Genomic DNA, 14,167 nt, shown 5'->3' with positions numbered 1-14,167 from the left:
ATATTCTGCCATTATCCCAAAAGGGCCGTTATTTGGACTTTGTTTCAGTAATTGTTTGAGACTTTGAATTTGATACCGTGCCTGTAATAGCCTCATATAACAGGGTCACAAGCCAACCAGTTCAGGCCAAGTAGCAAGCCTTGGCTCCAAGCCCGGGGTAAGAGCACTGTATCTCCAGGATACAGGGATCCTTCCACACCTATCACTGCTTTGTTCCAGGCTACTTTTCACTTAGAGAGAAGGAAAAAAGGGACATTCAAAATTCAGAAACCAGGATTCTTAAAAAGAGTAGTCAAATTTGATTTTATTTTTATGTGTAGGTAACAGATATGTGCAAGGACAGAACCATGTGAAGAAGAAATCTACCAGAAGATGGGTCCATCAACTCATTGCTGTGGTAACTATTTCTCTTCACAAAATGATACAAAATTTATTATCTGAAGAAGACTGGAAAGGTAAGGGCTGCGGAAAACTTAGCCCTGTTTAAAGTAATTCTCTCAATGTCAGCAGACATGTGCTCTAAAACAATTTGTATCTCAGGGGTGTCAAGGATGGAACCCATAAAACTCTTCTTTAAAAAGAAAGTTAGGTCACTTGTATCACTTCAAAGATCAGAACAGCTCTGCTTGGGGTAACCATAGCAGCTACACTTGCCGAGTGTTTCAGCTCCAGCAACCAGATTAGCCCAGCAGTGCCCAGTAGCGCTGCAGTCACACTCAAGAACACAGACAAAGAGACAAAGCTTGTTGACTGGTACCATGAGGTATTTTTGCATATTTTTATTGTACTCATACTCTTTTTAATACATACCAGTTGTAGCACATCAGGGGGGGTTGTTTGTTTGTTTGCTTGTTTTTTCTATCCTCATCCCAATGAATGTTTCCATTAGGACACTGACAGATGGTATAGTATTAATGCCAGTTTGAGTTTCAGATTGGTTATATACAATGTGAATGCTGTGGGTACACACTTTCTGCTATTTTTCTGTAACATGTTCCTGCGTGTAGGAATTTACATTTATTAGGTAAGAGTATAAGCCCTACAGAACCTCATGTTTTAATTTTTCCAGCAATCTTTGCACTTCAGATCTATTTACATCTACATTGTTCTTTTGATGTGTGTGTGTTCTTACAAAGCCAGCATCTCTTAAAAAGAAGAAACAGACACAAGTGGATTGCTCTCTTTTAATTCTTTTTATGTTGTTTAGTTCAGCAAAAATGCTGTTCAAAACTATAAAATAATGATTTTGCACCAATTTTATTGTTTGAATACCAATATTTGACAATGGTGGAAGTAGTTCTGCCTTGAAAGCCAACAATACACAAAAGGCCCTTGCAAAAGCAGATGTTATTCACTCACTAGATATTATTTCTTCATATGAATGCTGATTTTCTTTCACATGCGGCCCCTGCGCTTTTGGTGCTTTTTAAAGCTGTTTATTAATATCAGTGCCATGATGTCAGTTGAAGAATGAGTCATCTGAGTAAAACCTTCTTGACTGTAAAACTGCATCCAAAAGTTGAATTGAAAAGATCTGAGGTTAAGAAGTCCAGATAATTTTATTTCCTTAATTTCTGTTTCACTTCTGGTTTGGGGGCAGAAGGAGAAGTGGTGAAAAGATATGAAAGTGTCTTGTTTTGCAAGAATGACAGTTTCATTTTTCAAGCCCAGGATATTCAGATAAACTTTAGAAACCATACTTCTGAAATAATCTCCCAATATAAATAAGTGTTGTCTTTTGATCAAAGTCAGCTTGATTAAAGAAACTATGTGAAACACAGATGAAAATAGAAAAAAAAATCAAAATAGCAACATATCCAAGTTTTACATATGACATATTTAATTATATTTTCAAATATATGACACCAAATCTTTCCTCAAATAAAAATTCCAAATTAGATACAATATCTAAAGATCATGACAAATTAAGGTTTTGCTGTGAATATTTTCAGAAGTGGATTATTCAACAGGCTATCACAGTTTAAAAAAAAAAAACCAACAAAAAAAAAACAACAAAAGAACACCACACCTTAAACAAAAGCTCCTACTATTTTCCAGACTCAAGTGCAAACACTTTCATTTACCCCAAATCATGCTGCATGTGTCCTATCAAAGTCATCCAACAATTTCAATGTTACAGTGAAGATAGGTTTGATTTACTGATAGCAGGTCAGATGGTAAATAGGATGTTTGAAAAGGTGTTTTCTTTTTCCTCTAACTGAGTCTATAAGCCTCCAGCCTCCATATGAAGTTGTCCAGAGAGCTGCTGCAGCTTTTTTAGTCACCGTTTTAAATATATGTGGTAAAATTCTCTGTCCTGACCAGTTGCAGGTATTCCAGGGTACCTGATCGGTAGCTACCTACCCGTGAAAGCTCCTGTGCCTTGGATCCTTCATTTTCCCTTTTCTGAAGACTGTTGGTTATCATCTCTGCTAAATCATCTTGTAACCGCTGCTGATTCTCCCTAAAATCAACAGGATTGGGAAAAAAAATCAGTGATTCACATGTTTTTAGTGATCCTCAGGTCCCAGAGATTTTAAAATCTTTCTATTCCCATGTTTTTCTTAATGACATTCACATACTACTGATAGAAAGTGTGAACAGGACCAAATTCCAATTCTGAATTTGGGAACAGAAGTTAGGATTTTCATTTGAGTTTTCCATAGCATGAATCAGTGTCTTCGCACAAGAAGTCTGAGGAGCTGTGTCATTATTGACCTTAAAAAGTCATGATCACTTGCACAAAAAGGAAGATGCAAATTAGATTCAATCCTAATCAAACTAGTTTTCAGCTCTCAACACAATTACTGGCACAAGGACTTTAACCATTCTATTTCAAGTGGCCTTCAGTAAGAGTTGCTATTGTTTCAGAAATTTCTTCAGTGTAGTTGGCTTTTGCGAGAGTACCCCACATATGACAGTTTTTAAGGGGCAATTGTATAGGACAAAGTGCAAACAAAAACATCATTGTGATCCAGCTCAAGAGGTACTTTTAATAGTACCTCTGAATTCCAGAAGATTGCCAATTCAATAATTCTGGTTATCAGATCATATTCATTTTAACAGATCAACAGATCATATTAATTTTAAAAACGGAGTTCTGTGTTTACAAAAGAGGTGTATCATGAGGTAGTCTTGACAGTATTTCCTGCTCAGCCCAAACACTTGTACTTTCCATTTAAAAAATAACAAAGCTCATGCAATTATGTAGCAGATTAAAAATTTGATTATTTCTATTTTCTATTTGCAAATGCCCTGAGAAAACCTTCATATTCCACTTAATCTCCTCTTTTCTCTTATGGAATAAATGGACAGAGAATTTTATCTGAGCAAAGGACACACTGTGTAAGATTCAAAACTTACAGCAGAAGCAAGCTGTAACATTAACTTATGTGTTTCAGGGCAAGGGATCCCCATGTATCTGGCAAACACCAATTTGCAATATCATTGCTTCAATTTCTAATGAAACACTGTCATTTCAAAGCAGATGGCAACAAATTCTCACTTAGTGAAGAGCAGCTGTACACAGATGTTTAGAGCAGAAATAGAACTTCCACATTTAGTGAGTTTGCAGGAAATAAAGAGGTACTCATATGCAAAATATACAGTAAAAAAATGCAACAAGTTATCCTGACTTCAATTTTGCATAGTTGCTCAAAAATATCACTTCCACTATTGCTATATTTTATTCAATTCTAATGCAAAATGATAGCTCAGTTCCAGAACATCAACCTCATTTTTTTCTTTTACTCATAACTTCTCTCAATGTTAGAAAGTAAGCTCTTGTTTAATTTTTACAGGCTTTATTCCTGTGTAGTATTGCAGTATCTTTGCCCATGTCTTGTAGCAGAATAGTGCTTGAAATTCGGCAAGTTTCATTCCTCTTGCAAATTCCTCCACAAGAGCTCACAGGCATAATATGGTATTACAGACCTGCACACTCAGCTGTGGTTATCCTTGTCCCGTAGTGTGACACACTGATGCCACTAGAACTAAACTTGTGGGAATACTAATATTTCTCATTTTCCTTTCTTGATCTTAGCACATCAGTAACTTGTCCTGTAAGACAAGTTCCAAGGCAAAGAACCTGTTAAACGTTTATATAGACAAACAACCTTCAGCACACACATAGTCCTATGTAATGAATATTTACATGTTTATACGCACATACACTATTAAGCCTCTAACAACTGAAGGCAAATTCAGTGGTATTAAAAAATCCACAACAACTGCCAAGGAGGAACAATAAAGGCTAAAGCACAAAGAATGGGAATTACTCATCTCTTTTCTTATAAAAAGACCATCTTACGCAGAAGGAGGTGTTGGGAGATTGTATTTCTTCTCTTCAGTACCCGTCAACCAGTAGGTAATTTCTGTTCCCCTGCCCTAAATATATATGATAAAGAAGAGAAAGCACAGTTTTGGGATTAGAATGCAATTTTCTGTAGTTAATTTACTTAAATAATACTCTATTGCACATTGCCATGTTTGCCTTTGCTTCTTTTCAGTAACTGATACTAACAGCAAGGGATTATAAATTAGATGTTAGAAGAAGAACAAGGAATATGCAGCTGCACACTTACTTCCTTGTTCCATGACCTGAAACACAAGTTGTGGGAGAGGTAGGCCATGCTGCCTGCCATCAACTCCCAAGGACAGACAAGTATAATAGATTGAAATAAATGGATTGGTAGATATTGGAGCATTAACGAATTAACACTAGATTCAGCTTCCCTTTCAGCAGATGACTTCACTCTACAATCTTCTGTTCCAAATGATATGTTTCATTTATTCTCCACATCTTTATGTTGCTTTAATGTATGAGTTAGGGAGCTCTTCATTGCCTTCATTGTCTTTACAGAAGTGTCTTTAACCACTAGGGACTGTGATACCAGTTGATCAGTAATCCTTGCTCCCCAGCTGTTAAGTTCTGAGGTACTCTCAGCTATACAATACTTTTTACTATTCCTCTTCTTTGTGTTCATGCTTGCACATGGTAAAGATTACCTTCAAGTACGTTTCTCCTCTCTCTTCGTACTGGAATTGGCAGTCTGTTCTTTTCAGGATGTTAATTGTGGAGCCGCTTACATGAATCCTTAAAGCTAAAAAAATAGACAATGAAAGCTCAGCTTGGAAACATCTCACATGCATTAAGTATATGTGAAAACTGGTGTTATAACAGAAGCTCCTTCAATTGTTATCATAAATTCTGAGAGCCAAATTAAATGAGAAGCAATTACACTGCTGCATGAAAGATCTGACTCCATTACAGAGCATATCCAAGCAGAAATAGCTGGTACAGCTCTTGATCTGAAATACAGGTGACAATGGTATTTGTAGTAGTTAGATGTCAAAAGGCTAAAGAGTAATTGTGAGTGACCTATATAGAGAATGCTCATGTGAAGACACTGGACAGAAGGAGGAAAAACTGGCTCTTGCCACAGTTCCCTAATGGTGATGTTGATTACATAATTGCTTCAACTTAAAATACACAGTCAGTATATTTACACAACAAAGCTGTAATACAATTCTAGGTCAAACTAAAATCTGTGGTTCATAGAGTAAAATTAAATTCCAGATATATAAATATGATATCTTCCAGAGGAACTCAGGCAGTGAACCAGCCTACAAACTCCCAGTTACCAGGACTGAAGCATAAACAAGGAACAACCCTTCATTGCCCAGCCAAGCGCCCACTGTCATTTAGGACAATTAAATAATTGGTAATCAAAAAAAAAATGCAGCTTCTTTATCTTTAAAACTTCTGCAAGCTGATTCTCAAACTTCTGCAATTGTTCTCAGCTGAAAACAGACACTTAGTCACAAACTAACTAATAGCCTTTGGTCCTCTTACATTGACAGCTAAAATTAAATCCTTACGCAAGCCTGTGGATTCCATCCGCGAAGCTGTGTTTACTGTATCTCCAAACAAACAGTAACGAGGCATTTTTATTCCAACCACACCAGCTGCACACGGGCCTAGAAATGGGATTCGGAGAGATAAAAAGTGTGAATCAAGAGACTTGATTTATTTGGGAGGTGTCTCACTGTTGAATAGCAGTGCAGAGCCTGGAGGAACTCGGCATTCCTCACCAATGGCAATACTTTCTACTTCACTTCCTGAAGTATCTTGTGGCCTCCCACTACAACCCAAGTCTAGCTCCGTTTTTCTCACATAATCCACTAAGATCATAAGAAGGACACAGCTGCATAGTGTTAATTGTATGTAAGCACAATTTCTATGCAGAAAAAAAGAAGTACATTTATTAACTGTCAGGTTTGGAAGCAAGAGAAAAATAGAATAAGCTTCATTATGCAAGGGTGAATAGTGGTGCCTCAAGAGGCTTCCCAGTGCCTCAGTCACTTTCTCTGATGTGTTTCTCCCCTGGCAGATGGTGTTGAGGTGGTTGAGGAATTTCCCAAAGTTGTTGTGCTATCTGGAGTGCTCCACTGACAAAAAGTATTTTTATAGATAAATTAAAACAATAAGTCCCACACAGACTCAACAAAACTTTTGCCTCCAAAAGCACAAAATACAGGCTTGCATTTTTTTGCCTAGATAAGCATAGCTGGCCATGACTGATCTCCACTTCAGTCAGAGAGAAATAATCTGTAAAGGTTTATTTGATACAACTGGTTTAATCACACCAGGAACAGTGGCTATTGCTCATCCTAGCTACTAACTTAGGCTGTAAATTAATGGCTATGGGCTATTTCTCTACAGCAGGAGCAAAACAGTCACTTATTTACTTCTGTTACTCTTCCTCTATGAACTTTTTTTTCAACCTCATTCTTCATGAGGAGGGCAATTGTGTATGATGTATTACCAGATCTTGTATTGGTGTTAATTCTGTACAAAACCAGGCAACAACATTGTCACTGTTGATCTAGCACTACTGTGTACCAGAGTGAATTCCAATGCGAATCCAAACAGGCAGCCCTGGCAGATGTCTCAGTTCAAAAGATCCCATGAAGCTGAGGATGTCCAGAGCCATCATGCAAATGTCCACTGCGTGCCGGTTGCCATTCCTCTTTGGTAAACCACTCACTACCATGTAAGCATCACCAATGGTCTCCACCTGTGGAAATAAAATCAGAACTCACTATTTCCAGACATAGAAAAGTATATCTTTAGTTAAAAGCAAAATGATTTTATCAGATTTCTTGTTCATGACATAAACATTTCTTCCCCTGAGAGCAGGATTGATTAGTTTAAGGTAGCTGACATCATTTGGGTATATGAGTGTTGATAATTATACCCAACATTCAAATGAATGAATGTGTGATCACCTACTGTAGGAAATTTGGTATAAGTAGGCACAGTGAAAGCATATTTAAATGAAGTAATCCTGACCTGTTTTTCTCTCTTTTGCTTTGCTTAGAAGGCAGACTCCCACATCATGCAATTTGATTTGTGTGTCCACTGCTTGTAAATGAGCAGAAGTACAGAGGTAATCACCTTGTAAACATCATGATGATCAAGAATGTGGTCAAAGTTCTTGTAGATATCATTAAGCATATCTACCACCTCCATAGGGGTGCTGTATTTGCAGAGCGTGGTGAAGCCAACAATGTCACTGAAGTAGATAGTGACTTCTTCAAACAGCTCTGGCTCAACCAGGCCAGTCTCCTTCAAAGACTTTACTACTGGCCTGTGGAAATAGAGAAGGCAGGAACACAGATGACTAGTGTTTACTATTAAAGGTATTTTTTCATGCAACCCTATCACAGTATTGCTTTCTGTGTAGGAAACATTAAATAGTTTGCTGAAAACTGCCATTGTAATCACATTTTAGATGCCCATAATGCCTTTCAGCCAGGGACCTCAAAGTACTTACAGACTTTCAAAATCCAAGTGTGCGAATAGCCATGAGGAAACTGAGACACAGGCAACTGAGTTGCTTGATTAAGGTCAGAAACTGGGACAGTGAATCAAATTTAAAACTGAAATTCTGAACTTCCTGACATGTAGACCTATACTCGACCCATACAACAAGTAAGAACATATTTTTCTGTTTTCCCAACACAGAAGTAATTTCATTATAATAATTACATCAACTCATCCTGATTTCAGATGGGATATCTTAGTCTGGTTATTTATGGAAGAAAAGTTCAATACCATAACAGTCAATGCCTATTCAAGAGGGACCTTCTTTTTCTTGCAATTATAAATCCAGGGAAATATCTCTTCCTAGTGGTGATATTAGAAGAGAGGAACTGAATGAGACCCAGAAAAATATAGGTTTTGCACAAAGCTGTGTTCCATCTACAATGAAACAGTAACAGTGTGGTAGGAACAACGAAGAGTGAAATGAGACATTAATTCCTAGTTGCACTGTCTATACAGTCAGATCATTCCTGATTTTCTCCAAAACTGGATTGAATAAACACTTTTTTGTGTGTGTGTGTATGTGTGTATGTGTGTGTGATGAGTCATAAAATCAATAACCTGACTACTGAAATACCCTTGAAACTAGTAATGACATCCCAGCATAGTTTTACTATTCCAAATGTGTGCAATACCAAAATTACTGGTATTGCCAGTATTAGAAATATTAGAATGTCAATAATACTTATCCTATAGCGTACTCTGAAAAATCCATCTAACTCAGTATGGCCCAGCCAACCTCAGCCCCTCTCTTGCATTGCTAAACCACAGGTTGAAGTTGGACTCCATTCCTGCTCTTCAGCTCAACACACTCCATCTAACCAGCAAAGTACTAGAGAAGAGCAGAGCTCTGTGATGTGGGATCACCGTAGATCTGTGCTCCCTGGAGAGCAGTGAAAGAGAGGCTTGTGCTGGAAATGGGGATCCTGTGCATGAAGAAATGTTGAGCAAGATAATGGGTCCCAATACCATCTTGGCATGAAACTCTACTCTGTCTCTAGATATGAGAGAGAGACTACTCAAGTATGCTGCTTCTTCTTTCTTTCCTCACAGGATTAGATTAGATGGGAAGAAAATAGAATATAAATATTAATCCTATCTCCTGCTCTGCAGGAATCAGGTATATGTAAATAAAATGCCAGCGAAAATCCTCCTGGCCAGTTACCTTGGAAGTAACATGAAATTAAGCCTGTCTGCTCTGTCCCTCTCTGCTTTGTACAGCTCTGTTCTTTCTTCCACAAGGTGTTCCAAGTTCCGGGAGTACAGCTGTAGACGCCGGATCAGGGTATCCATGTAGCTTTCATTGGTCTGACCATGGAAATTACTGCAAATAACAGAATTACACAGGAGTCAGCGAGAAAGACTGATAGATGTGCATGGTTGGGAGCAGCTAAAAGGAGGCAAAAAAGCAGCAACAGAAAACTTCTGCAGAGTTTGACTTCCCTGTAGTTAGAACACAAATTGCCTCGAGTGCATCATTCTTTTGCTTGTTTGGAGGCCTTACGTAGATGAATTGAAAGTCTATAATCCACACTTGTCAGTTGGAGCTGGTAATTCTCAAAGCACCCTTCAATCACCTAACCCTGCTAATATTGTCAATTCCAGATTACCTTAGGTAACCCAGGAACATTCATTTGTAAAAAGTAACTGAAAAGCTCAGATTCTAAGAGGAAGATAAAAATAACAGATAGAAAATTGGACATAATGTTTAGATGGGGACTTCACCCAGAAGAATTAAGACTAGTTTTATTCACAAAATCCTGCCAACTCAAGCCTACTAACCCCTAGAAGCAGAAGTGTGGTAACATGAGCCACTCAAACCCCTTTTTGTCTGGGCAACCTGCACTCACTAATGAGTGTGAAAGTAATTGGGACCAGGCTGACTGGAAGAGTCAGTTAGTATTGTATTTAACAGCACTTCAAAATCAGTGTTACTTTAAACTTTGTATCAGGGATGCATCATCTTCGACCCACACCAGCAGAACACCATATTGCATGTGACAAGGGGCAATCTCTTCGCTTTTGTAGGATGGAGACTTAGGAGCTGTACCAGGAGACCTCTATATTCAGCTGTAGAAAGGTTATTCAGCTGATAGATTCAGTTATGCATAGTACAGTCGTCCTGCCCATGTAAAGTGGAAAATTATGCTGTTGGGGTTTGTTGATGGGGACAGCCTTAAAAAATGGGGAGCAATGTGCCAGGAGAAGTGATTAAAAGCTCACAGTTTGGTCATTGGAATAATTAATTCAGACAAAATTCTGCAGGAACAATGCAACATTGTCTAGGTGAAAGGCCTGTGTAACCCCACAGGGTTTATCCATCTATGACACTTATTATTTTCCCACAACTTTGTACCACCAAAGCCCTGTAATTAATACTTCTTGTGAGTTACAACTCAACATTTCTAGTCAGCCTAATTTGAGACCATCCAAACTTTCAAATCATTGAAATATCTATGCGTATTCATTTACCAAAACTTAAATGATGAGTCACTATCCAACTCTTGACTAGAGACAGAGAGGGAATTACTTGATTGGTTTAAATTCCTAATTATCCAGCTTGTTACTTTCATAATGTACCAATTTGAGGTATGGTGATCATCTCATCCTCACTGAGCTAGTACATTGTACACAGGTGTATGAATACATAACATAGGCACATGCTCACCTACTTTTCTGCCAAAGAATAAAAGAGGATTTAGGTAAGACACTAGGGTTTTCCATTGACTGAATCATAATCACATCAATTTATATACTTAAAAATAGGAGTTTTCTAATAGAGGAGGAATTTGGAGCATCTTAAAACACAAAGCCCCTGCTACTCACCTGAATATTTTAGCCAGAATAGTCTCAATTTTCTTAAAGTCGGGCCTTTTCTCTGGATCTTCCTCCCAGCAGCTCTTCACTAGTGTATATACCTTCAAACAAAAAATTAAGGAAAAGTCTACTTGAGTAATGGATATAGACAGAGAGTAATGCTAAACAGCACTAGTTCATTATGGAATTTCTGGTTACTCTTGACTAGCAACATATTAAGTTGTGTGATTAACTGTCTTCAACCTATGGTTAGAACACTCACTGCAGGTGTCTTAACTCTATGATGACTAGTGACATGATCTTAACTTGAATTTGCAATACGCAAATGAAAGGCAAGTAAATGGAGGCAGTCCTGCAGACTGGTGTCAGACACAGTTACTGGCATGGTGGTAAATGATGTGATAATTATATTTCCAATATCTCGTGTCTGGGATTTTTCTGAAACGGGTGATTCAGCCAAAAAGAATGGGGTTGATTGCTTAATATGTGAATATCTACAACACGGACATATTCACCCAAGCAAGAAGCCACAGGGGTTATATCAGTGGAGAGAGGAATACTTGTAAGACATCCCATCTTAAGGATATCTAAAATAGGTCAGAAGAGTGGCACCATGTAAGTGTCTATTTCTTTCCAGTGAAATAATTTCCATGAGTCATATTTCACATTGCTGGTAACAACTGTAGAATGCAATTTTTTCCCACCAGTTAAGGTGTTTGGCATAAAATGCATAGCTTTCACCTTCCCATGATCATAGGCTTTAGTTTGGCCAGGACTTCTACCCTTCACCCAGAAAACAGCTTCATCAATTATTAGCTTACTTCCATCTGCCTTTCTCCCACTGTTTCCAAGGTCAGGTCTGGTCGGAAAGGCTTTGCTCCTTTGCCACTCTCCACTCGGTAAAGTTTCTCTAGTACACAAAAAAAGTCAAGGTTTTAAGCAAAGAAGTGTAAGCAGGATATTTGTTGTGTATAGCAGTCTATGATGCTACAAGATACTGTACAAACAGAAGTCTTGACAACAGTTCCCACATTTTGATGTGAATTTCAACTTCGGAGCTTTTCTAAATATATGGCACAAGACCAAAACAGGTTGGCTTGAAGGTCCCTGAAAGCAAAATTAATAGAAAGGTACATGAATATTTATTGGTCACAGTAGACATGGTTATGGCATCTTCCCAAATGAATTTTGGGCATTATTAGTGTGCCTCTCAGCATGAAGTATAATTATAGTAAAAAACAATGTGAAAAGCCCATTTCAACTTGATCAAAAATGTGGAGACATATGCTGCTAATTAGAGCAGTTCAAATCATCCTGCAGATGCTTAACTTCCTTAAAACTAAGCTGTTAATCTAAATGGGTTAAAAGCATTGCATTTGCTAACTCATTTGTACTCCTAGTCATTAAACCCACTCTATGAAAGTTATTTGGACTCTGAACACATCAAAATCAGGCTGCATTTGCAACCACAGTAAGAGAGAGCTTAAGCAAAAATTTCTTCCTTTGTCTTTCTCCTGCAGACTTCAAGAACTCCAAGGGAAGGGGGTGTTTAAAAAAGAGAAGTAATTTTTTACCTCTGGAGTAAAGGGAAATCGAAAGGAATCTGTGAATCAGAACAGATTATTTATTAATAATGTCTGATTATATTTGGGATACAATTTTACTGAAGGAAGCATATGAGGAAGTTTTGTATTGCACTGGTCTAGGGCAGCTACAGATGCCTGAACATGCTCAATGTGCATGATCACCCAAAATTACATACAGCAGCTTCCAACTTTTGGGTACAGAAATGACACACTAGAGAAGAGCAGAAAACTTGAGTCTCCCAAATGCTATAGAGAAAATCCTGAGATGTCTTCTGTGGGCTAGGAGGCAGGAAAGTCTGTGTAGGGCTCATGTATGCAGGAGGAATGTGCTCAATTTCCATGCTTGGACATGCACCTGAGAGAGGAAGTAACAGCACCTATTAGCAATATTGCAATTAGTCTGTGGCAGAAAGTAGTGAAACAAGGAGGCAGCTTGAACTGAGCACTGGTACATGGCAAGATTTCACAGTCTTGAGCAGTGAATGAGGTGTTTCTGCAGAAGAGTGGAATAACCAGACAGGGAACAGCTTCTTGCAGAGATGTCAGTGAAGAGGACTATGACCTACTTACTTCTACACATTAGAAATGCACTCCTGTATACCTGTAATGGGACTTCTTCTCTCTCATTAGCAGCAATATTATTGTACATTAGGTTGATTGACACATATTTTTGTGTTGAGAAAATGGGCTCATTGAGTAACTGAAAGTAGAGTTTAATTTTTTTTAGTAAGCCTTTTAAAGTCTGAACACAGTCCTGCTGCTGTCATTTAAGCCTGGAGAAGCAGTTATATCAGCTGTCCTGAAATATCAATATCATGTCTTCTAATTTGCAGAGACTAACTTCTGATAGCCTAGCCATTGAAAGAGTTTCTCTTGTGACTTAAAAAAACCAATCTAACATATAACAGGGACATTTCTTTGTCTGTTACCACTCATTCTAATTTAGTATTTTTCCCCCTCCTTTTCTCATGGATATTTGTAAATTAATGTTTATCCCAAGTTTGAGCTACTGTCTTCCAAAGTTAGATGATGCCACAAAAAACATGCAGAAGTGTTTGAATAAGTATGGTTCACTGTCTTGGCTCATCTTGGCTAATGAATGAAGTAGTCATTTAAATGAGGAGCCACTTCAGCAATATGTAATAAAACAAATTCCTTTCTGTTACATGAAATTTGATGAACTGATGAACATCTTTTACTCATCTTGCATAAACAAAAGTCAAAAATTATACCAGAAGCCATTAGACCAGCAATATGTATCTTAGGCATCTAATAATACTTTTATGGAAAAAAGGTTTGTGGAGTAAACAATCTCCTCACTGAACTGAAAATGTAAAATTTCAGCTGAAATTTACAAAGCAGATTATTTTTTTAAGTTACAGTGGAGCCAGACCTACCAAATGGAGATTTCACACCTAGTAAATTTATTGTTGTCTTACCTCACATGCTAATATGTAACCATCTCCAGCAACTTAGGTGCTGTTATCTTGGGTGCTTAGGTGTTCTTTAAGCTGCATGGATTAACCTCATGCTGTTTGAAAGGGATAGTCTTTTCAAAAAGACAGAATACAGTGTAAAGATACAGGTCAAAGATAAAACAAGGGACTAGGTTTATGACACTGTGACAGCCAGAGTCAAACACAGAGCAGTGAGGATGCCACCACATCTCAGAAAAGCCAGGAAACACTATGTCTGAGGCTAACTTAAAAACCCTTAACACAACATAGAAAGACCGCAACTGCCCAACAAGCAGTTAAAAGAATGTTGCTTGCTATGGATTTGCTTTACATGTCAAAATGAGCAACGTAGGGCATTGCATTTTCCTTTCTCCATATTGGCAATATTTGTGACGTTCTTGCATTCATAAGGATTGTGC

The 14,167-nt window shown here is 37.8% G+C and overlaps 1 protein-coding gene across 1 annotated transcript in view; it reads right to left on the bottom strand.

Moving 5' to 3' along the window:
* Positions 1-2,047: 2,047 nt before the first annotated feature.
* The window catches only part of GUCY2C (guanylate cyclase 2C), a 52,317-nt gene continuing 40,197 nt past the window's right edge, over positions 2,048-14,167 (bottom strand). The window contains exons 19-27 of the mRNA XM_063396112.1: positions 11,527-11,615; positions 10,715-10,806; positions 9,054-9,212; positions 7,460-7,652; positions 6,905-7,079; positions 5,881-5,979; positions 5,008-5,102; positions 4,310-4,386; positions 2,048-2,464 (exon numbers count right to left, since the gene is read on the bottom strand). Of these exons, the coding sequence (XP_063252182.1) occupies positions 2,290-2,464; positions 4,310-4,386; positions 5,008-5,102; positions 5,881-5,979; positions 6,905-7,079; positions 7,460-7,652; positions 9,054-9,212; positions 10,715-10,806; positions 11,527-11,615 (1,154 nt within the window). The 3' untranslated portion in view covers positions 2,048-2,289. The remainder of the gene's footprint in view (positions 2,465-4,309; positions 4,387-5,007; positions 5,103-5,880; positions 5,980-6,904; positions 7,080-7,459; positions 7,653-9,053; positions 9,213-10,714; positions 10,807-11,526; positions 11,616-14,167) is intronic.

The sequence above is a fragment of the Prinia subflava genome, chromosome 4 (assembly GCF_021018805.1).
Source record: "Prinia subflava isolate CZ2003 ecotype Zambia chromosome 4, Cam_Psub_1.2, whole genome shotgun sequence".
Classification (NCBI taxonomy): Eukaryota; Metazoa; Chordata; class Aves; order Passeriformes; family Cisticolidae; genus Prinia; species Prinia subflava.
Note: the sequence above shows the minus strand (reverse complement) of the source record. Positions and strands in the feature narration are given on the sequence as shown.